A 25,752-nucleotide genomic window follows, 5' to 3' on the forward strand; every position below is an offset into this window, starting at 1 on the left:
AAATGCCCTTCGGGCTACAACACTACATGACCACCCATAAGGGTATAAAGGGAAAAACAACAATATGAAATAAACTAGTACAAAAACATATAAATAAATAGCTCAAGATCGTAGCCGTTGATCTCCGATGTCCTCATCAGTTTTTCTTCCTTCTTTGGAATAGCTTGCGAGCTATGTCCCCCATCTCTTCTCCTCTCTTTAGCTTGCGAGCTATACTTCGTCTCGGCTTCTAACCTCATTCTTCTCCCCGCAAGTGTCCACCCCATCAGTACCTTTCTTCTCAATCAAGAAATGCAACTTTAGGTGTTGTTTATGTTTGCGTTTGTAAGCGTCAAAAGTTGTAAGAGTCGTTTTTATTTTATAAAAATTGTAATTTGTCTAATTTTGAGTATTTTCTGAACTTTCATTTGTTTGCAAAAATTAAGAGTTGTTTTCCCAAATTTTTGCTTGCATCAGGAAACATGCCACTATTAAGGAACGTCTGCTAGGCACAAAATCACCTTTATCCAACGACTAGTTAGAAGTTGTCAAACTAGAGAGTGATAAATGTAAGCAAATATTCAAGCCATGCCATGAAGTCTAAAATAAACCACTTTCAATCATTGAGTTCTTAAGAAGTAGTAGAACCTCGACAATTTAAGGATTCAATGGAAATTTCAAGATGCAGATTGATAATCAATTTCTGCTGAGATTACAGATTTGTTTACATTTGACATCGAAATTTCTCATGGGTGCAATCCCTTGTAGTTAAAAATTATCTTCACTGTTTACAGAATGACTTGGATTGCACTAAATGTTATCCGGTGTCTCCATTGCCACATTGAACAAGTTGAAAGAGTCAAAGAACAAGATTTCAAAAGTTCGTGTCATTTAGAGATGTTAATTGTAATAACATGAATGAGCATAATGTAGTGATGAAGAAAAAAATAAAAGGTATCTTAGCATGATGACTGCAAAAAACTAACCAGTGGATCGTGAACTAACTATGGACAGATTTGAATGTGAAGGAAACAATGCTGCAGGAGATGTGATAAACTCTTGCTGGACATCTTCATTCCTTACAAACCCTTGCAATAAAAGACCAATGACATTTGATCTTATCTCTATGGTTTCTCCTCTTATGTATTCATTCATTGACGATCTTTCAGCAACAAGGGCTCTCAATTCATGCATTGTCATTTTTTCAAATATTTGAGGAAGAAGGATTTTGGATATGCTTAATGAACTTTCCTGCACCAAAAATAAAATAAAATTAAAAAAAACAAACAAACAAACACCAAGAGAAGTAAAAACTCATGAAGACAGGACTAAGTTCTCAGGGAAAGGAAAGCAATTGAACAAACAAGATCACTCATGAGTTACACAAACAATCAGTAAGAAAGTCGAAATGGCTTAGCATGTGGGAAAAAAATTCAAAGAAATAAAATATAGTTTTTGGTTTTGATGAAAACAATCATTAATATCACGCAACTCAAATATCAGCTGCTAAATTAACCAGTTTATGAAATTAAAGAATACTGCTCATCAGATAATGTTTACTAGCATATACCTCAGCAAGTGCCTTACTGGTAGTAGGCAAATTTCGATGAAGGAACTCTCACCTAGCAGGGCCCACAAAAGAACTCGCTTGATAGTCCAAGAGAGCTACTCGCCTAGAATGCACAGGAGAGCTTCTCCGAATAATCAATAGACACTGCTCATCCAAGCCTACTCATGGAGGTCGTCCCTTGTAGGAGGCAGTCTTAAGTTCTTCACCAAGCAAGTAAGTCACCCACTACATGAGAAGAAAGCCGTCATGATCACTCGCTCTCTCCTAGAGCAGGCATCCTCACTCATACATATCATACTCAACTACAGAAATGCGCCTACTCATGAGGCCCTCAGTTAGTCTTATTGTAATCATCAGACCAAGATCCCTCCTTTCCCGTAATAGCACCTCACTGGCCTCTTCTCTTCAAAGGCAATCTAAGGCTATCAACATAAGTCACCAACAACCTCAACTAACTTGACAGTCGCCAACCCCCTCATCTCAACACCCATCTATGAACTCACCCAAGCATACTCACATGAACCTACTTGGCACTATTGAATTTGCATCAAAGCCAGATCATCAAAGGCCATTCAGAATCATGAGCCTTGGCTCTTGGGCTGCTGGTGTTTCTCGATATGGGGCTTGGCTGTTCGGTTTTGCTGTGTTTTGGGGAACTGCTAGGCTCTAGCTCATTAATGCTAAGATTAATGAGCAAATTCAGGTTCATTCCCCCCTCTCCCCTCTCTGTGCCCCTTCGGTTCCTCCCCTAGACTCCTTTTCCCGTGTCTAGTTCCTTCCCCCATTTGGCTGCCTTTTCCGATTCCCTGTGGTGCCCATTCCTGTCTCCTGTGGCTGCCTTTCTGGTGCCCTGTGTGGCTCTTCGAGTGCTGCTTCTGGGCAGCCAGCTGGCCTTCTATTTCTCCTATTTTGATTGGTTCAATTGGAGACATTTTGGGATGTTTGGCTGCCCCATTTCTCCTATATATATGTGATGTTTTGTGGATAAAAAGAGAGAGTGTGTGTGTGTTATGGATGATTTTTGGAAATAAAAACATGAGGGTTTTTCTTCCTTCTTTGGAAAAGCTTGCGATCTTGTTCCATGCTTCCTCTCCCACTAGGAAAGCTTGCGAGCTTGTCCTCTCTTCATCTCAGCTTCTAACCTCTTTCTTCTCTCCGCAAGTTCGACATCACTTGTATCTTTCTTCTCGACAAATGAACGCAACTTTAGGTGTTTTTATTTCATAAGTTTGTAAGAGCCATTCCAAGTTGTCAAAGTGAAGTTGTGTCTTTCTATTTAAAGTTGTAAGCGTCATTTTATTTCTATAAAAATTGTAATTTTGAGTATTTTCTTATAGCCTAGGAAATCTTGTAATATGCATGCAAAAATTTGGGTCTCCCTATATTTTTGCTTGCATCAATTTGGTATCAGAGCGGATTGTCGAGTGAGTCTTGGTGAGTCATGATAGTTGTTGTATGAGTCTTAGTATTGAGTGAATTTAAGTTTTGTTGAGTCTTCTTTTCTTTCTTTAGAAATATGGAAAATCATATCAGCCAAGTAATCCAAAGGACAATCTTCCAAACATTAAAATGGTCCCTCATCGTGCATATTCTTCAGATCCTTTACAGATTGAGCTTTTCAAGATTCAAGAGAAACTAAGTTTAAGTGCCGAGAGATTCGAAGTTAAAAAACCTCAACCCCTGTATGAATTTGAACGAGAAAAGAAAATCATCAAACAAAAGTATGACATTCTAATTTAGGAATTAGAAATGTCTGATCTTCATAATTTTGAGACAAACTCATCAGGAGATGAGATTTCTCAACCGGGGGAGAATCTGATGTAGGCAAGGGGGAGGGGGGGTCAAATCATGAGCCTTGGCTCTTGGGCTACTAGTGCTTCTCGGTTTGGGGCTTGGCTGTTCGGTTTTGCTGTGTTTTGCGGAGCTGCTAGGCTCTAGCTCATTAATGCTGAGATTAATGAGCAAATTCAGGGTGAATCACCCTCTTCCCTTCTCTGTGCCCCTTCGGTTCCTCCCCTAGACTCCTTTTCCCGTGGCTGGTTCCTTCCCCCCTTTGGCTGCCTGTTCTGGTTCCCTGTGGTGCCTATTCCTGTCTCCTGTGGCTGCCTTTCTGGTTCCCTGTGTGGCACTTCGGGTGCTACTTCTGGACAGCCTGCTAGCCTTCTATTTCCCCTATTTTGATTGGTTCAGTTGGAGACATTTTGGGTTGTTTGACTGCCCCATTTCTCCTAAATATGTGATGTTTTGTGGATAAAAAGAGAGTGTGTGAGAGTTTTATGGCTGATTTTTGGAAATAAAAACCTGAGGGTTTTTCTTCCTTCTTTGGAAAAGCTTGTGAGCTTGTTCCGTGCTTCCTCTCCTTCTAGGAAAGCTTGCGAGCATGTCCTCTCTTCATCTCGGCTTCTAACCTCTTTCTTCTCTCCACAAGTTCGACGCCACTTGTATCTTTCTTCTCGACGAATGAAATTAACTTTAGGTGTTTTTATTTCATAAGTTTGTAAGAGTCATTCCAAGTTGTCAAAGTGAAGTTATATCTTTCTATTTAAAGTTGTAAGCGTCATTTTATTTCCATAAAAGTTGTAATTTTGAGTATTTTCTGTATTTTCTTATAGCCTAAGAAATCTTGTAATATGCTTGCAAAAATTTGGGTTTCCCTATATTTTTGCTTGCATCACCCCTCCAGCCAACCAAGCATTCTAGGTAATCTATACCAAGAGTTATTTAAGTCAATATATTTTATTGTTCTTAATCTAGCCTTTCGTACAACCCTTGGATCCCTATGGCTATAAGGGATAAAATTGAGCATTTTAGACATTTTTTATCTTTCTTGGCATCCTTTTGATGGTGAGAACTTGACCCCCCTAAGCATTTCTTTATAGTTTCTTAAATAGCTTTTTCATCATTCTCACACAAGTTCCAGGTCACCCCTTAGCGAGTTCATCTCCTAGTAAGGTCGAGTATCATCCACAAATAAATTTGAATCCCCTAGATAATTTGTTCTTTAAATCTTTGTGCTCATAAAGATCATGGTACAAGCTACACCATTATATGTCAGTCAACATAACAACGCTAATATCCAAAGTGGATCATCCTGAATTCTTAATGACAAGACTGGTTGTAACTCATTGTCCGACCAAGTCACGAAATTGCCTTCCAATTATCACGCAAGGCCCTGATGTTTTCCCAAATTTTTCAGTAGTCTTCTGGCACTCCTTCCTTGTGAGGGGAGGTTGGGGAGGGCACTTGCCTTGCAAGGTCGCCCAACTGGATAGTCAACGGTTGAAGGCTTCAAGATGTTGTTTGTTCCCGGAATTGGTCTTCAGTTCCTATAATTGGCAATTTCGACATCTCCTTTCTCCTCTTTTTTAATTTTTATAATAATAATAATTCTTATTATAATTAACTATAATAATAATTATTATTATAAAAGATATATGGTTCCTTCCTCTTTACTCACAAAATTATAGAGAGGATCAGCTTGGGTGGCAAGCTTGCGGCTCGTGTGCGGATCAAACGGGCAGGAGAAATCAGAAGTTGGGTTCCTACTCGCGTGTGGAGCAACTATGTGGGAAATGGATTGAAGATTTGGTTGTGTGGTTCGGGTGGGTTTCACAATCGGCGGAGGCCAGAGTTCGACTTGGTCCGCGTGTGGGGAAGTCAGACACGGAGCAAACAAAAAGGAAGGGAGCTCGAGTTCGTACATGATCGCTGAAGGCGAGTGAAGGAGGGCGTTGGGCTCACTCGGGATCGGAGGGCTGACAGTAACGGGAGTGATTCCTGCATGTAGTCTATGAACGAACAGTGGCCGAAGAGGGAGAAGAGGGATTGGGCGCAGCTTCTCGCGTGCGGCTGAGGGGTTCTCAACGAGAGGGATCGAGAGCCTATTTGCTTGCGATTCTATGTGTGAGGAAATCTAGAATGGGAAAGATAGGGCCTTTTGTGTCGTGAGGAGTGAATGTGGGGAGTTATGTGGAGATCGTGGGATTGCGGGAACCGACGAGGTAGAGTTATGGGTAGTGAGAGCTGGTCCAATTTTAGTTTTGCAGGTCAACAAATCCATAGCTTGCATAAATATTACAACTAGTTAACAAAACACTTCATATTGGCTTATGATGTCCCTCTCTTTTGATATGTGCAGATGATTTATGTTACACAAATAATTTCAAGAAAACCCTAACTTGGAACCCACTAAACACAGCAGAAACTCAGCTCCATGAACAAACATAATGACACTTTACACCAGTTGAATATTAATGATAGGCACCATAAAAATTGAGCATTTATCAAGTTGGCGTTTATCAGGTCCTCATGGCAGGTTCTTTATTAATAACACATCTTATATAAGACAAATTGGAACAATTTTTAAGTGAAAACGTTCTGTAAAATGTTTAGTAGATATATACTACAATGCATGGTAGATTAGAGCATATCTATGAAAATCAATGGTATTTCTCATGAACCCAAACTTGTGTTATAAATGATTCCTAATAAATCTTTTTAAAGACAAACACCAATAAAACCCTATTACAGATAGATAAATAACATTCATAGAAAGAAAGATGAGAATATACATCAACGGCCCATCTTAAGTTTACACAGCTCAAATAAGTAAGCAAGAACTTTCTAACTTGACTTCTATACCAGTATGCAATGACCAACTCTTAATTTTCTACTTTGTAAATAAAAGGAACATCAGGGATCGATTGAGAAAATGAAAATTCACCTGCCACAGAAATCCTTCTATAGCAGGGTCTGACTTGACAAGGGCAAGAATTTTGTCACTGTCAAAGAAGAAACAGTGAACCACAGAATCTGTAATCATGTCGCACAAATAGGGTTTTCCAACTAGAACTTCATAAAGTCCCAAAGTATTTCCATGAGAAAAAGTTGGATGCAATGAATGATTGTTACGGAGGCTTCCACTTTCCCACTGTATTACAAAGAAACAATATTTATAAGCCCTCCATAAAAAAGAAAAAAACGTTTTTGTAACATTTCAATGCTAAAATCTTGTTAGATTTTTTTAGAAAAGACTATTAAATGATAAAACAGAGTAGCAAGATATAAGTGCAAACCTTCACAACGCCCATTGAAATAAGCCAAATCCCATTTGGCTTAGACCCCTCTTTGTACAAGGTCGTGCCACGCACTTTAATTAATTCTTTTGTAGAACTACCAAGGGGTTCAAGCACAGCAACAGGAAGAGCTCCAAGCAAAGGATGTGCACGAATTAGATCACTCACTTTTGGCATTTTTACTAACGGAGGATTTCTTAATAGCCTTTTGAAGTCACTCTGTCATAACGGAATGCTTCTCTCAGAATTAGATGCGTGATATAAATTGGATGGAACAATTCCATGAGTTTTTCAAACAGCTGATATACCTGCACAGCATCGTCGAGATTAACCATCTCCTTTTCTTCTAGAAGTCCAACCTTCTCAAGATTTTGAACATATTCACTCAAATGTTTCAGAATTGAATATGTTACCTGTCTCGTCTTCACAACGCGGAGCACCTGAAGATGCTCCAAAATACACAGAGATCTTAGGTAATAGTTGATGCTCTCAAGTAAATTTAACAATAATGTCATAACAATTTCTTTGTTGCCTTAAAAAAAATAATCAACCCATTCATTAAATATAAAAAATAGCCGATGGGTCTCTAATTCTTATGAAACAGAAGTGCATATTTTATGTCAGTGCTCAGACAGATAAGTGCACTTGTGTGTGTATGCTGGTGCATCAAAGTACGAGTCTGATAACATTGAAGGAGGAAAAGGAGGGAGTTTAAGGGAACATTCCACACCTAGAAGCAATACTGCATTCTATCAAAATAGGATACGTAAATATTAAAACCTGAGGTAAATTAATTCTGACGTCTTCCAAGAACTTTCTTGCATCTTCCCCCTCTTCACTGCTTTCATTAATAACCATAGAAGCAATTTCACTATCACCTAACAAGAAACGGCCACCAGTAAGAATAGATTCTCCATCTTCATTCTGTTATTAGGGCAAAAATATTTCTGTTCTGCAGCTTCTAACATAGAGTAGAAATTTGGCAGCAAAAGGATCTACAAGATAGTAACTAAGCTTAAATATACACAAAATATAAAAATTAAGCTCCATTTATCTTAAAAAGGGAAATAAGCATATTATATGCAAAAAAAAAAATAGACATATTTATTGATTAGTCCCAAGACGGTAAAGTTGATCCTGCTACAATTCCCAAACAAATTCACCAAAACAACTTTAAAAGATATTCAATGGGATTCTGAAGCAAGACTATTGTGAACTTCTTAAGGATTTCAGTCACGACCTGGCTTGGAAGTTCAAACTAATGAGGGAATAGCCAATCGGATAGTTATTTCAAATTTTGTTTGCTAAACAAACTAATTCCAATATCTTGAAAGAGTCACTATAAACTCCAAATATATTTTAATGAAAAATATTATAATTGTTTTAAATAGATACCTCCCTTTCGGAACATCATGTCTACGATACAAGTTTTCATCTCTTCCACAAATTTATTTAATACATGTGTACGTTTGTAATGATAAGGGTGACTTATAACACAACTTAGTGAGCACCTTATGCTTCTAAATTATAGTAATATAATGATATTTTTGAACAATATGCTTTTTTTAATGACAATAAAGTAATGATGTTATTTAATAAAGTAACTTTATTTATTAATGACATTATTTTGAAAAATGACTATAAATAATATGCTATGCATATATAACATATATATCATAACTTATCATTTTTTGTAACTAAGACAATCAAAAAAGACATCATGTAAATAGTAATAACTATGGTATTTCCACTTTCATTTTCTTTTCCAAAATATTTCCCAATCACTTGCATTGGTACATTACATCCTCAACCAATTCTATAAGAGGGTGTACTCCATCAGTGAACATATTCATGCAAAATTTTATATATAAATCATTTTATTTGTACTTTTTCATATCATTTTATACAGTTATATCATAAGCATCATATTACTTGTGATAAATGACTGCAATATGATAAAAATTTCATGTCATTCAATTTATAATGAACAGTTATTTATAATAGTGATAAATCAGAAGTAATGTGTGATTATAATTTATTGGTAAATATCAATAATAAATAAAGCATCAAGTTTAGAAGAAACAATGTCTTTACCATAAATTAGAAATATGAGTACTCACATCAAATTCAAAAGGATAGGTTTTCCCCTTTTTAGTCTCTACACGAACTCCAATAGTTAGATACCTAATCATACAAATACCTATAATCATACGTATAAATATCTTTATGAGCTTAATTACCATCTACAATATATCTTAACAAAGTCACTCTTTAATTAGTAAATTAAATATATTGAACTAATTCCAATTTTTTATTTTATATAAAAATGCCTTTTTTTAACTCTCTTTCTCTCTCTATATATTTATATATTAATATGCTAATCATTTTAAAATGGATGAAAAATCCTAATTTAATTATTATTATTTTCTAAAATAAAAGTATTCATTATTATAATTTATACATTTATATTTATATATAATTATTTAATAATCTCTCTTTAATTAAACAATTAAGTTTAATTAGCTTAATAAATGTACTCTATTTTTTTTCTATATAAATCATCCTTAACTCGTAAGTTCTCTACTCTTATAAAATCTAATTAATTACTCATAACAATAACAACAAACTTTTATCCCACTATATAAGATCAGCTATATGAATCATTTTTCTCCATTGTGTCCTATTACGAGTCAAATTCTCATTTAAATCTAATAAAAAAATCATTTTAAATATATTATAACCAAGTCATTTTAGGACTACATCTACCTTTCTTAACATAGGTTAAATCTAATACATCTACTCTTCTAACAATGTCATCAAAAGGCCGACGATTTTTTATGACCAAATCATCTAAGGTGACGATTTATAATGGTATCTGCCACTGGAGCTATTTAATCAATCTACATTGTGTTTGAACACAAGTAAAAGCTCATGTGTACATATCTTTAATAACTTTAATATAAGCATTATTAACTTCTTTCTTTTCAAACTCTCCAGAGTACTTCTCCTAAAACTTTATCATATGCTTATTTTAAATCAATAAATATAATATTTAAATCATTCCTACTCTCCCTATACTTCTTCATCAAAACTCTCAATAAATATTATGCTTTCATAGCAAACCTACCCAGCATAAATCCACATTGATTTTGAGAAACATTAGAAGCACATCATAATCAATGCTCAATTACGTTCTCCCATAATCAGGGTTTTAAAAACTAGACAGGACAACCCAATCCAACCAACTGGTCCTAAGCCCGGTCCGTTTCATCCTAAAATCCATTTCTGAATCAAATCGGCTAGTACTACCAGTTCAATCGACGAGCTGGTCCCGGTTCCCTTGAACTGGACTGTTCATTTTTTGAATTATTTACATAATTAAATAAATTAATTTCATATATTACGAATAACAAATTAATTTACATTTAAAATGTTTAATTTTTAAATAAAATTTTAACTAAGCATTTCACATTGCTCTATCACTCCATGTGAGTTCTTACCCCAACAAAACTCAAAAAAGCAATATAAAATATAAACATTACTAAGAGAAAGTTCACTAAGTGATGTGAGACTAAATAAGTTGAAGTTCTTACTTCTTAAACTTACAACATACACTCATACCTTTCTCTCTCTCTCTCTCTCTCTCTCTCTCTCTCTCTCTCGCGCCCTTCTGCTTTAATATTCCTCTCTGTTTCTCCATTATATCTCATTGATTTATCGGAATGAAACCCTTTTCCCCTTTTTCTGACAAGACAACTCGTGTTTCTCTCCTTAGCAACTCCAGGCAATGAAGCTCCTACAGTCCCCTTCATCTTCCTCGACTCCAAGCAATGAAACCAACAGAACGAAAAGTTTCTAGTTCGAGACATTACAATTTCAGACCAATTAATCTTCTTCATTTGTACTTAAAACCTTTCACCAAGTTGCTAGCCAACAGGAAGTCAAGTTATTTCAAAATTTATCGATTTCTCTAAAGGAGGTTTCATTCAAGGAAGAGATATTACTGATGTAAACTATTAGTTATTAAGGAAAGAGAAATGGTGCTTGTTTTAAGAACAAAATGACAGTTGGTGATAAATTACTTTGGTACAAAATCATCAAATTGATCTTTTTTTTCCTCAATTTCGCATAATAAAATGTAGGGAATTCTCAAACAAGCAATGGAAGATTTAGGTTACCTGAGAACCCAAAGGAGCTTTAACATAGGTGTAGTTATTGATTTTATTTTTTTTCCAGGCGCAATTGCCTTCCATTTGTAAGTAATTGCATTTTTATTTAATAAGGATAGCTCCCATTTTTTCAATTAAAGAAAAGTATTCGAGAGGTTGAGAGAGAAAACAGGGCAGCCTTGTTGGGTCCTTAGCTTTCACAGCGACATTTTTTATTATTTCAATTAGGATTTATTTATAGAATCCACCAGAATTCCAAAAACAATTCAAGCAAAAAGCTTTATAAGAGTTACTCGAAGGGTGAAGAGCAAATACATAGGAGGGGTCTTTTTCGGACTTGTTTCTCACTATTGCTTCCTCATTGTCTAACCACATGGAAATCATAGTACCGTAAGCATTTTTCTAACTAAAGTCCTTCCATTACTGATTCTCTAAAGCAATGCAAGAACCGATCTCATTATAAACTGTATTCATCACAATATAATCAGAAAGAACTCAATTTGAACGAGATGTGATAAACAGTAAGGTTTGGAAGTGCTAGATGAATAAAATAGGTTAACCGTCTTAGATGATGCATCAGTAGTAAAAACTATGCTTACGAACATTCAAATGACCTTGTATGAAAAATTTGCCAACACATAAAAAACCAAGAAAAAAGCACCAAAAACATCTACTGCAGTAAGTTGGATTATCTTAAGGACTTATAAGGTAAAAGATAGATCGCTTAAAGTAAAAGGGCAAGGCGGATGCCCCCCATACAAAGAGAACAACCTACCAATAAAGTCATGAAGTTGCCGTCTGGCTATTCTGTGTGCACGAAGAAAAGCTGCACAAAGTGAACATGCCGACTCCAATCTTTCCACTGTAAAATAGGTGACCAGCCGCTGTGGGAGTCTGCTCATCTGAAGAAATCTGTAATACCCTGGAAAATGAACATTGGACTTCAAGCCCTTCCAATCGCTTAAAGTCTCAGTAGACACCACATCCATAGCTTCATCTACGGAACTCATTAAAATCATTGCAGTGGCTTGAGATATCCTTCCTTCATCAAGCATAGCCCAATAGGCAGCTTGCACACCTGAAATGATAGTGAGATATCAACTTCCGTATAATAAAAAGTTAATTAGAATGCATAAAAGAGACATGCAACAGGTCATCAGTACAAATAATAATCTCCCACTTAAAGCAATCCATAGATTCCTACATATGAAAGTTGTTCACAGATTATCAATTGTGAAATTACCATTAGCACAACTCAAATTCAAATCAAAGATAATGGCAAAATAGCCAACCCATTATTATGAAATAACTTTGCCAAATAAATGCTAGGATGAAGAATGATCATATTGAGCACCACTAAATTCCTCAAAAGTAAGGGGGTTAAGGGATAAGAGTTAATGCATTTTGAGAAAGGGGTAATACATTTTAGGTAAGGATATCAACAAATAAGTTGTTAACGGATCAGTTAAATATTACAGCATTCAAGAATACAAGGCAATTAATTAGTGAACAGTCGCAAAACTAAAAAAAAACATTATGCATTACGCGGCAACATACCATTCAGAAGCCTTACTCGCATGTCACTTAGGCTCATCCTCTTTAGATGATCCTCGCTTTCAGTTACAACATGGGGATGCTCATCTGCTTCCAAGTTACTTAGACAGGTTATATATCTTTGCACAGTTGGCCAATCAGCAGCTCCAAGTTCTTCATCATCTACGAGATCACTATACGCTTCCAAAGACTTCTTTAACATTTCATATTTTGTGTAGTTCAAAATACGAATCTTCAACCATGCAAATGTAATGTCATGAGAACTGGATTGACTAAAGGCAGTATACCATAAAGAGGTAAACTGAAATATAATGAAGGGTTTAAGAGCCAAACATTACAAAAACTGCAAAATAAGATTCTTCTTTTTTTTTTTGGAAGACAGAAATAGATCATTTATTTTACGCAAAACCCCATACACTATTTTGATATGACGATAAGGATGAAAAAAAAAGTCCTTGAGACTAAGTTCCATGAATTTCTTTCTTATGTTCACAAAAATTTAAGCACCATACATAATAGACAAATAGTTGGGACAGTTTATTAGGATGATGACGAGGACGACAAAATGGACTATAGGACTATATTATTACTAGAAGCCATTTTCAAATTTTGATAATCAAATAAAAATTGGTTGAATAACAAATATGTGAAAATAAAATGGCAAAATTGTAGTCTTTTCCTTGAACTAGCCATTAGAAATTAATAAATTATACAAGACTAGTCAACTACAATATTTTTGCAAACAATAAAACTCTTTTTGCACACCAACTTATAGTCTAACCCGTCAAATTGGGTTGATAGGATCAACTTTGAGAATATACTACAATATTTTTGCAAACAATAAAACTCTTTTTGCTCACTCCAGAAAGAACAAATTCAAAAGTAAGCACTTAAACAAAGATCAAAAAATACAGAAATGGAAAAAAAATACATTAAGTTAGTCTAGATGAGGCTTCTTGTGAGTTTTCCCCAAGCATAAGAATTTTGAAGTTTATAAAATGCTTAATCTTTTAAAATTTTCGGACTAACAAAACATCTACGAAAAAAATCAACAGAGATTGAAAAGCTTATTCCATAATGGAAATCATGTTAAATTGGTATTGTTTGGCTCACAAGAGAATTGATTAAAAAATAACAATTCAAAAAAACAGGAGTCTATAAGGGCACCCAAAGGTATCTAGTCACCAATCAAACCAAAAGCTTCCACAAACTCCCTAAAGCCTCAATAAGTAGAGTGAGTTTTCTTTCACAAAGAGGTTCCCACCACCTCACATAAAAACAAGAAACTTAATTGGATACATATTTCCCATGAAAATGGCCCTCAACACTTGTTACTCATCACAACAACCGCCAAACAAGAAGGAATAAGAGCATGCCAAAAAAGAAGAAAAGTGAAGAGGGATGTTGGTCAAACAAGGACGTTACAATTGGTGTAGAGAGCCTATACATTGCCCTTCATATTTAAGGATATAAAAGATTAACCACATTATCAAGCTTGGAGATCTTTTGATATTTTACAGCATTTTCAAGGGATTTATGAAAAGTTATAAGATTTTTCCAAGTCAATTTTTTTATTCTAGGACTACAACTACATTCACTCAAGTCATCTCAAATCTATAGCCTATACAAGCAAAGGTTTCGGCCAATGGCTCAAAAGAAATTCAATCAATATATTAATTCCACTCAGTCAAAGACAATAAAAAATCTTAGTTTGGTTCAACCAAAACTAACTATTTTTATAATTATTGGCTGGATCAGATGGATTTAGCTTTTTATTTATTTATTTATTTATTTGGTTGAAGTGGAGGAAAGCATCGGGTTTGTTGTGTAATAGAAAAGTACCCTCAAACTTAAGGGAAAATTCTATAAGATGGTGGTCAGACCTGTAGTGTTTTATGGTGCAGAATGCTGGCCATTAAAAGAGCACCATAAATGAAGTTAAGCGTTGCAGAGATGAGGATTTTCAGGTGGATCAGTGGCTTTACTCTTAGAGATAGAAAGTGAAACAAGTATATATGTGAAAAGGTTGGAGTAGCTCCAATGGCAGATAAGATTTGAGAGAGTCGCCTTAGATGGTTTGGACACATAAAATTTCGGCCTTCCAATGACCCGGTTAGAAGAGTAGATGTATTAGATTTGGCCTTTGATAAGAAAGGTAGAGGTAAACATAAAAAGACTTTGTTAGAAAGTATTAAAAATGACATTTATTATTAGATTTAAATGAGAATTTGACTCTTCACCAAACGCAATGGAGAAAAAAGATTCATTCTACCGCCCCACAGTGGTATAAAGGCATGATGTTGTTGTTGTTGTTATTATTATTATTATAGGCCAAAATTAGGGACTATATCCTCCAATTTTCAATATTCCAACCCTAGGGCTTGAAATCATGTTCCCAAGTATGGAGGCAATGTGTAGCCACCAGCTTGAATCTTCATATAAGTATAAAAATTAGGTCAGGTCTCAGTAATTTATAAAAAAACTTTTTCCTTCAAAGAGATTGATCCGGTAACACAAGCTGAATGCCAACTATGCCAACAACCAAGCCACTAAAAGCTTTAATATAAGCAGTTCAAAACTTTAAGTTAAAAAAATTAATTAAAAAAAACTAGCAACATCATTTTAAGATCAACTATTTCATGCATAGAATAAAAAAAAACTAGCAACATCATTTTAAGATCAACTATTTCATGCATAGAATAACCCTATATACAAATTATAATAACATATTCATCTGCTTAATATGATTCATAGCTACAATAAATCATAAAGTGATTAATTGGAGTTTATAAAGAGGGGTAGCCTGTTTGGTGTTTTTAAGGAGAGAGAACAAAGAGGAAACTTGGTATTTTAGGCCAACAGGAGTGTCTTTAAAAAATTTGCATTTAAAATCTCATAAATTTTGGCATTTATAAACTTAATATCTATTTATGCCTGACTATAATCTAATAACCCCCTCCAAAGAGTCAATAATTGATTACAATTTTTGTCAAGCAGTTTTGCTGAGAAAGTATTAGAAGTGATTGATGGATTTGGAATTACAACACCTTTGAAAGTGCTGAAAAGGTTGCCATATTCAAACTTCTTCATTATGCTAAAAAATAAACTCAGAAGCATACCATAAATGGTCGCCTTTGCTAGCAATGAAGAAGAACGTGTGTTATATCGAGCGGCATAGTGCAGTGCAATAATATATATATGTGTGTGTGTGTGTGGTTGTTAGAAATACCCAAAGCAAAAGCAATTGGGAACAGTGAAGTCACAAATCCATTTTCATGCTTCAGTCCAGTTTCAGAAATTTTAGCAGCCTAAGATAAAATAATCAAAGTACAAATGTAATAAAATAATAAAATGGTATAAAAATAGTCTAAAATGAGTTGATTCCTAAGTACTTCAACAACATACTTGATAATAGGAATGCAGTCGTATCACTTTCAATGTCACAGACTAACCTTGGCAGCTGATAGCTTATCCATAGCCAAAAGGTGTAAGAGGAACTGGGTGGTTGACCCATTGATAATCAGTGTTAGGAATACAATTCCACCGGTAAAGAAAACAAACTGCAGCCGAATTAAGAAGTTTTATGCTATCATAGTATCAAGCAAAGTGAAATCCCTTGGAATTGACAATTTAAAAACTACATACCAAGGTTCCAAGTTCACTGGTTAGAAGAGGTTGGTTCACGCCACTGGCTTGCTAAGAAAAGAGGAAAAAAGTAGCAAATCAAGAACAAGAAATAAGGTAAAAATTAGATGTAGAGTACTCGACAGATAAAGTAAATTATAGAAAAGATGTAGCTTTTTAAAGAAATAAAAGGGTAATAAACACAGGAGATAAATCATAATTAAAAATAAGAAATCCACTATTAAATCCTAGCCGTCTTTTGGCATTTTGATCACACGGCTTGGATGGGAATCCGCGAGAGACTCATCTATTAAATCACAGCCGTCCCATGACATTTTGATCCCACAGCTAGGATGGGAATATGTGGGAGACTTACCTTGATCGCGCCGATCTCCTTCCATATTTAATTGGCTGATTTAGGAAGAATTATATTAGAGCGATTATGCATGATTTGTAATTATTTATTTCTTTATTAAGTTATCTTGTATAGATCTATAAATATGGATAATTTTATGCAATAAAATTAAGCCTTTTCCATCTCGAATTCTCTGAATTTAACATGGTATCAGATCCTTCATTGCCATTGCCAGAATTTTAAGTCTTTTGTATTGTCGTGCCTTCATTGCCGACCTTCCCTTGTTGTTATCCTATCTATAACCAATGTAGCCTTCACTGCTACCCTGTTTGATATAGCCTTCATCGCTACCATTTGCAGCCACAATGTCTGAAGCAAATCCGCCCAAAGTTTTAACCAGATGGAGGACTCTATGATGCACCAAAGAAGAAGATATCTCCAAAATATGCAACCTTAATATCGTTTAAATGGGAATAATTACTTGAAGTTGTCTCAATTTATGAAGACCTGCTTGAAAGATAAAGGAAAGTTGAATCACCTCCTTGGGGTAGGACCAAAAGAACGAGATCCTAATTTTTTGGGCAAGGGATGAAGCGGACCTATGATTATGTCATGGTTGTGAAATTCCATGACTCCAGAAATTAGTGATACTTTTATGCTCCTATCTACTGCAAAGGACATATGGGATGCTACGAGGAAAACCTTCTTAAAGGCTCTGAATGCTGCCCAGATCTTTGAAATTGAGATCAAGGTGAGAAGCACAAAACAAAGAATCAAAACTGTAACGAAAATGCCAGTCTCCTTCAAAACTTGTGGCAAGAACTTGATCACTACAAATGCATTGGGCTTGTGTGATAGAAATGTCCCTCAAAAACTTAAGGAAAATTCTATAAGATGGCGATGAGACTTGCAATGCTTTATGGTGTAGAATGTTGATCATTAAAAGAGAAGCATAATATTTAGTTGAGTGTTATATATATGAGGATGCTCAGGTGGATGAGTGGCTTACTCTTAGAGACAGGATACGAAACGAGCATATACGTGAAAAGGATGGAGTAGCTCCAGTGGAAGATAAGATTAGAGAGAGTAGCCTTTGATGGTTTGGTCACATAAAATGACAGCCTTCCGATGACCCGGTTAAAAGAGTAGATATATTAAATTTGGCTTATGTTAGGAAAGGTAGAGGTAGACCTGAAAAGACTTGGTTAGAAAATATTAGAAAAGACCCTTTTTTATTTGATTGAAATGAGAATTTGCTCTTAATATATCACAATGGAAAAAAAAGGATTCAAGTTGCCGACCCCGCATAGTGGGATTAAGGTGAAGTTGCTGTTATTGTTGGAAAAATAAGTTTTAAGAGGCCTTAATCCAAAGCTAAGGTTTATAGTCTGAATGATGATTTATCTTCTTATAGTGAAATTGAATTAAATTCTTTGAGTGTTTCTTATTATTAAAAAGCTTTATTACTAGATGATTTCAATTTATATCTAATTTTAAGCATTCATTTATTCATTTTATAAAATAATAATAATTTCATTATCATTGTATATGCACACATGTTATTGGTCCTCGCCTCACTTAAGAGGTTAATTTTATCCTCACGAGTTATGATGCATATATTGAGTTCATGAATTGCAAAATTAGATGAAAATAGACATGAGGGGTTTACTCATTACACTTTTAGAATCACTCATCCAAATAACGAAATCTCTCCCTTTTAGAAGTTTTAATCTGCTAAAAATAACATTTACTAAGGGGGTATTTAATTGCATTCATAAATGCAAGCAATCTTAGAATATAAAGTAAAATAAATATTTTGTGTGAATTGAACTATTTGGTTTGATGTAGAAGAAATATAGGGAAATCCTTTGTTGAATTGGATGTAAACTAAAGTAATAATATCATAATGACCTCCAATATAACAATCAATGAGAATAAAGATATGTGATTTAAGCAGGAGAAGTCAAATCAATTTGGGTTTTTCTTGTCCTTTGGCTGCTTGTTGTTCTCGGTTTGGGGCTGTTTGTTGCTCTCGGGTTGGGCTTCCACCTTCCTCTCCTCTCTATAGCTTGCGAGCTATACTTCGTCTAGTCTTTTAACCTCTTTCTTCTCTCAGTAAGTTACCACCCCACCTGTATCCTTCTTCTCGACAAATGAAATGCAAGTTTAGGTGTCTTTATTTAGTGTCTTGTAAGTGTCAAGAGTTGTAAGTGTCTTTTTATGATATAAAAGGTGTTTTTTTAAGTATTTTATGTAATTTCTTATCCTAGGAAGTGTTGTTTTTGCTTGCAAAAATTTGGGGCCCTTCGCAAATTTTTGCTTGCATCAATTTGGTATCAGAGCATGGTTATCGTGTGTGTCTTGGTGTCATGTTAGTTGCCATGTAAGTTTTGTTTTTGAGTCATGTTGTCATTTGATTCTTGGTGTCAAGTGAGCAAACTCAAGCTTCATCAGGAGATGAATAATTTCAACCGGAGGAGAATTGATGTATGCAGGGGGGTCAATTCAATTTGGGTCTTTCTTGTCCTTGGGCTGCTTATTGTTCTCAGTTTGGGGATGTTTGCTGCTCTCGGGTTAGGCCTTGGTGCTTGGTGTTGAGCTTAAAAGTTGGGTTCTACTTGATGTTAGCTCATTAATACTTGAGCTGAAATTTAGCTCATTATTTGCAGGAGTAAATGCACTTTTAGCTCATAAAATCAAAAAGGTAATCTTCTATATAGCTCATTATTGTGGAGTGGACTTGTGTCTCTTCCCCTTTGTCTTCTCGATTTTCCCCTGGCTGTTGTTGTTCCCGTGAAAAGCTGATGGGGTTCCGCCCCCTTTTTCCCTGGCCTCCTCGGTTTCTGCTGGTTCCGCCCCTTGTAGCCTGGATTGGGATGAACTTGGCTGATATTTGGGATGCCTTTTGAGCTACTGTTTGGTATGTCTCTTAGCCTTCTATTTCCCTCTTTTTCATTGGTTTGAAAAGAGGTAGGTGGCTGTTTGGTTTCCCCCTTTCTTCCTATATATAGGGGCTAATTTGAGGCTTAAAAAGGATGATATGTGAGTGATTTTTGGAGCCTAAACCTGCAGGTTTATTTGTTGGAAAAGCTTGCGAGCTTGTTCCATCCCTTCTTCTCCTCTCTATAGCTTACGAGCTATGTTTCGTCTTAGCTTCTAACATCTTCTTCTCTACGCAAGTGACCACCCCACCTGTATCCTTCTTCTCAACAAATGGAATGCAAGTTTAGGTTTTTTATGTCAAAAGTTTGTAAGTGTCAAGAGTTGTAAGAGTCGTTTAAAATTATAAAAGTGAAGTCGTATTTTTATCTATTTTTGGGTATTTCATATAATTTCTATTACCTAGGAAAGCTTTGTTCTTGCTTGCAAAAATTTGGGATTTTTTGCATCAAATTGGTATCAGAGCATGGTTGTCGTGTGTGTCTTGGTGTCATGTTAGTTGTCATGTAAGTTTTGTTTTTGAGTCATGTTGTCATTTGAGTCTTGGTGTCAAGTGAGCAAACTCAAGCTTCATTAGGAGATGAATAATTTCAACCGGAGGAGAATTGATGTATGCAAGGGGGGGTCAAATAAATTTGGGTCTTTCTTGTCTTTGGGCTGCTTGCTGTTCTCGGTTTGGGGCTGTTTGCTGCTCTCGGGTTGGGCCTTGGCTGCTTGGTGTTGAGCTTAAAAGTTTGGTTCTACTTGGTGTTAGCTCATTAATGCTTGAGCTGAAATTTAGCTCAATATATGGAGGAGTAAATGCACTTTTTAGCTCATAAAATCAAAAAGGTATTCTTCTATTTAGTTCATTATTGTGGAGTGGACTTGTGTCTCTTTCTCTTCCCTTTACCCCTTCGGTTTCTTCTCCTCTGGTGATGTTTCTGAAATGAAGTTCATTCCCCTTGTTGTGCCGTTTGCTCTTTGTTACCTGGCTGCCCGTTGGGATTTCTCTGTTTCCCGGTTCTATTTCATGCTGCCCGTGGGGTCTTCTCTGTTTGTCGGTTTTGTTCCTGGTTGTTGTCCCATGAATGTTAACCAGTTCATAGGAGGTTTTTTAGAATGCTTTATAGTTTCCCCTTGGCATTTCATTTCCCCAAACCTGATTGGTTTTGGTTGGAGTTGGAATAGTTGTTTGGCTTATTTCTTTTGCCTATAAATTAGAGATGTTTTGAGAAGGAAAAAGGTTGTTGTGTGCTGATTTTTTGAAAGAAACCTGAGGGTTTTCTTGGATAGCTTGCGAGCTATGTATTTTCTTCCTCTCTTTGTCTATGAAAGCTTGCGAGCTTCTCCTCCATTTCTTCTCGGCTTCTAACCTACTTCTTCTATCCGCAAGTGACCACCCTACCTGTATCCTTCTTCTTGACAAATGAAATGCAAGTTTATGTGTCTTTATTTTGTGTTTGTAAGTGTCAAGAGTTGTAAGTGTCTTTTTATGATATAAAAGGTGTTTTTTTAGTATTTTCTATAATTTCTTATCCTAGGAAGAGTTTAGTTTTTGCTCGCAAAAAATTTGGGGCTTTTCCAAAATTTTTGCTTGCGTCAATTTAGTATCAGAGCTTTAGGTTGTGTCTTCCTAGTTTTTCTCGTGTTTCTTTTAAGTGTTTAGAAAAATGGGAAAAACCAAAAATATTGAACAAGTGGTGGAAGAAAATCAGCCAGAAGATCGTGAAGTCTAAATTCCAATGGATAGATGGGTTCCAACGGAAGGAAATTCAATAGATCCTTTGCATAATGAGCTATACAAGCTTCAAACAAAAATGCAACTGTGTACAAAAAATTACATGAAGAAAAAGAAACTGTTGCAAGCCCTGTTTTTGCAAGAGCGAGAAATTATTTTGAAGAAGTACGCGTATAAAATTCAAGAACTTGATGCGTGTAAAACCCCTCCATATTTAATTTGTTTTTTTGTGCAATTAGTCTGTACGAACTGACTTTAGTACGGACGAACTGTTGAAAATCTGTATGGTTAGTCTGTACGAACTGAGTAAAATGCAAGTTCGTCTGTACGAATCGTAAGTTCGTCTGGACTAACTGAACAAATTTTTTTGCCAGAGCCCATCGTCTAGGGACGAAAATCCATTATTATCTGTACGATCTATGTACAGCGGAGATCGTCCCGGGACGAACGAGAAACATCGTCTGGACGATCGAGTTCATTAAATAGATGATTTGAGATATTTTTGAGATATTTTGAGGAGAGAGAAAGAGAAGGAAAAGGAAGGAAAAGCTTGGTTTTGTAGGCCGCGGTGCGATTTTCGTCCGACGCCGTTGTTAGAAGAATTGTTTGTCTCGCAGTAAGGAATCTGAATCCTATTTCTGATTTCGAAGATTTCGTATTTTTCTGCTCAGTTTTGTGTTTCCGTTACCAAAATTCTTGCATATCTTTGTATTGACAAACTTTTTACCGCGTAACTTTTGGTATGTTGTAGACATGATGATCTTACATGTTTTGAGTATTTTCTGGAGATTTTTTACCGGATATTCTGAATTCTACGGGATTTTTATCGAATAGATAATTATCTGGATGTTGAAAAATATTACTTCAGTACAATAAAAACTTTGAAATTATATTTTTTTTATTTCTGTTAATTTGGTAATTTACTGAAACTGTGTATTTTGATCATGTTTGGGATTTTTGTCGATTATACGATATTTTAAGGATTTTATTCAATTGAGTTAAATTGTGTTTGTTGATTGCAATATATTAATGATATGTATACGAATGTGGATATATGATTGAAATACTGTTATATTACTGAAAGGCAAGTAAAGACTGGTTGAACCGTTGGTTGGAGATTGATTGACCTGTACAGGATGGTGGGCCGACGGACTTTTCTTTAAAAAGGGTTTGGTGTTATCCTCTGTTGATCACGTGATATAACGATTGGGAGTCATAAGGAGATTATGCCGACGGACGAAAAGTGACGACTCTATTATTGAGGCAACGGATACAACGATACATCGATATTCCAAGACTGAAAAACGTCTTAATAGCCAGTTATTGTACTTGTTAAGTAAGACTACTGTAATGGAATTCATGTGTAAAATATTGTTCTTATGATTTTTTTATGAATTTACTGATTTATTGATATTTACAAATTTATTAATATTGAACTAATTTATTGATACTTAATGGAATTACTGACGGATTTATGGGTTTACTGTTACTGCATGATTTTATTGATATTGCATTGATTTATTGATACTACGGATACCGATATTATTTATTCATCAATATTATGGATTCATTGATACACCGAATATTAATCTGCTACATATGATACACTAAACATGTGATATAGAATATGCATTTACTGTATTGATTTGATTTCAACTGTTTTTCACGATGTATTGATTTGATTGTTTTATATGATTTCATACCGATTGATATTATTGATCGGAGATGATTTCTTTATTCAATGATTTGATTGATCCTATTGATACGATTAATTGATGTTATTGATACGATATTGATTTGATTGATATTCCTGATATGACGATTTTTTTCTATTGATTTAACCGATGTTAAAGATATGATGGATTCTTTTAAGAATTGATGTATGTACTGATTTATTGAGCATTATGAATTTTTCTACTGTTTATCGATTCTCCTACTGATGACTGTGGATTTTATTGATTATGCATTAATTATTGAGTTCAGTATCTGCATCGATTCAATGATCATGTACAAGTGACTAATATTGATTTGACTAATTGACATGCATATTGTTTCCGTACCGTGCTTTGATTTCAGTTGTAGGTTTTTAGTGACCTACTGGGCTTTTTGAAGCTCATTATATGTAGTTAATATTTTCAGGTCAGGGCAAGGGAGCAGGAGTGTGAGGTTGATCTGAGTTCTTTAGGTTTTTGTTCCTTTTTGTTATAGTTATTCTTTTGTACTCAGGACTGGATGGAATCGTGATTAGTGTGCAAATCCTGAGTATTGTAAATGAACTTTTGGTAATGAATAGAAATGTTTACTTGATGTTTTTAATTATAGATTTTGTTAGATTGTTTATCACTGATTGATGATTATAGATAGCTCTGTTAGTTGACGGTTTAATAGATCGACTGAATAATTCTTCCAAGTTAGATCTTGGGGCGTCACAATGCATCTCCTTCGTCTCATCCAGATAAATATAAAGCTTCCTCTTCATGAGATGAGCTTCTTCAACTGGGGGAGAATTGATGTAGGCAAGGGAAGGTCAAAACAATTTGGGTCTTTCTTGTCCTTGGGTTGCTTGCAGTTCTCGGTTTGGGGTTGTTTGCTGCTCTCAAGTTGGGGCTTAGCTGCTTGGTGTTGAGCTTAAAAGTTGGGTTCTACTTGGTGTTATCTCATTAATGCTTGAGCTGAAGTTTAGCTCATTATTTGAAGGAGTAAATGCACTTCCTAGCTCATAAAATCAAAAAGGTATTCTTCTATATAACCCATTATTGTGGAGTGGACTTGTGTCTCTTTCCCTTCTCTTTACCCCTTCGGTTTCTTCTCATCTAGTTTTATTTCCGAAATGAAGTTCATTCCCCTTGTTGTGTTGTTTGCTCTCTGTTACCTGGCTGCCCATTGGGATTTCTCTGTTTGCCGGTTCTGTTTCCTGCTGCCCATTAGGTCTTCTCTGTTTGTCGGTTCTGTTCCTGGTTGCTGTCCAGTGAATGTTAACCGATTCCTGGGAGGTTTTCTAGAATGCTTTATAGCTGCCCCTTGGCCTTTCATTTCCCCAAATCTGATTGATTTTGGTTGGAGGTGGAATGGTTGTTTGGCTTCTTTCTTTTGCTTATAAATTAGAGATGTTTTGAGAAGGAAAAGGGTTGTTGTGATGATGATTTCTGGAGAAAACCTGTGAGTTTCTTTGGAATAGCTTGCGAGCTATGTCCTCCACCTTCCTCTCCTCTCTATAGCTTGCGAGTTATACTTCGTATAGTCTTCTAAGCTCTTTCTTCTCTCCGCAAGTGACCAACCCACTTGTATCCTTCTTCTCGACGAATGAAATGCAAGTTTAGGTGTCTTTATTTAGTGTCTTGTAAGTGTCAAGAGTTGTAAGTGTCTTTTTATGATATAAAAGGTTTTTTTTTTTAGTATTTTATGTAATTTCTTATCCTAGGAAGAGTGTTGTTTTTGCTTGGGAAGGGCCCCAAATTTTTGCTTGCATCAATATGTCTAGATTTCATCTTATCAATCTCATTTCCTACTGAGAAGTTACTACAATTTAACCACACTTCATTTTTCATGAAATCATCAAAAAAAATTTTATTCAAATCATATATGTTGATGATATTATCTTGATAGAAAATCATGAATAATATATTAAGAAGTTCGAAGGTGTCCTAGTTAAAAATTTTGAAATCAAAGACCTTGATTTATTAGAATATTCCTTAGGCATGGGAATAGCTATAGATCAAGCAATGGAATATCTATCTCGCAACTAAAACACCTCTTAGAGTTGCTAGAAACATGCTTGGGTGTAAACTTACAAACACACCAATGGTTCTATAAACAAAGTTGGGACTAAAAAAGATTCCACCCCTATTGACAAAATGAGGTACTAAAAGTTAGCATGGAAACGTATCTATATATCTCACACAAGAACTAATATTTTCTTTCATGTTAGTGTTGTTGGTTAGTTTATGAATGACCCCACAAAAGAGCAACTTGATGTTATATATAGGATATTAAGATCTCTTAAAAAAAGGACCTAAAAAGGATTATTCTTCAAACAAAAACTAGCCTAGAAATAGAAATCTTTATTGTTGTTGATTGGGTTGGATCCATAATAGATCATAAATCCACATCTGAATATTGGTCAATTATATGAGGATATTTAATTATATAAAAAAGTCAAAATAATAAGAATAATAATAATAATAATAATAATAATAGTATGTTGTAGCCCAAGATGCACGGACATGGACATGGCGATACGGGCACAGACACGGAACACAATATTTTTTGAAAATATAGGACACGGATACGGCTCGGACACAGGCATTACAATATTTTATATAGTGCATAGAAAATTAAAAATTAATGTAAAATCAAATTATAAAAAACAAACAATAACAAATCAATGTCATAATAACTTTTCTAGCTTATAATATAAAATGTTTAGTACAAAATATCTACTATTACCGATATCCTGTATCTAATATTTTTTTATCCTCCAATCTTCCTTACTAAGTAAAGGCTAGCATGAATATAAAGAAAAAAAAAAAAACTTAACCAGCAAATAAATTGGTAAGTATAATTTGCTCACTTGCATGAGGAAATAAAGAAGCCATCACAATCTATACTCTGATCCATGGTTTAAAATTGCGCAATATGAGGCTCGCCTTGAGGCCCGCCTTTGCGCAATTCCAATAAAAAACGCCTCGATGCTTACGCCTCGAGTTTTTTTTATGAGGCTTGCACCTCAACTTGGTTGAGGCCCGCCTCCTTACCTCGCGTACTAA

The 25,752-nt window shown here is 35.2% G+C and overlaps 1 protein-coding gene across 2 annotated transcripts in view; it reads right to left on the reverse strand.

The window, feature by feature from the left end:
- Nucleotides 1–965: 965 nt before the first annotated feature.
- LOC110111577 (sodium/hydrogen exchanger 8) overlaps nucleotides 966–25,752 on the reverse strand; it is a gene marked incomplete at its 3' end in the record, with an annotated part of 81,269 nt that continues 56,482 nt past the window's right edge. For both annotated transcript variants that reach the window (XM_020843503.2, XM_020843504.2), the window contains 9 exon segments: nucleotides 966–1,230; nucleotides 6,273–6,479; nucleotides 6,625–6,843; nucleotides 6,933–7,064; nucleotides 7,405–7,502; nucleotides 11,569–11,871; nucleotides 12,351–12,579; nucleotides 15,800–15,907; nucleotides 15,993–16,043. In XM_020843503.2, coding sequence (XP_020699162.1) covers nucleotides 966–1,230; nucleotides 6,273–6,479; nucleotides 6,625–6,843; nucleotides 6,933–7,064; nucleotides 7,405–7,502; nucleotides 11,569–11,871; nucleotides 12,351–12,579; nucleotides 15,800–15,907; nucleotides 15,993–16,043 — 1,612 coding nt within the window.

The sequence above is a fragment of the Dendrobium catenatum genome, unplaced genomic scaffold (genome assembly GCF_001605985.2).
Source record: "Dendrobium catenatum unplaced genomic scaffold, ASM160598v2 fragScaff_scaffold_167, whole genome shotgun sequence".
Taxonomy (NCBI): Eukaryota; Viridiplantae; Streptophyta; class Magnoliopsida; order Asparagales; family Orchidaceae; genus Dendrobium; species Dendrobium catenatum.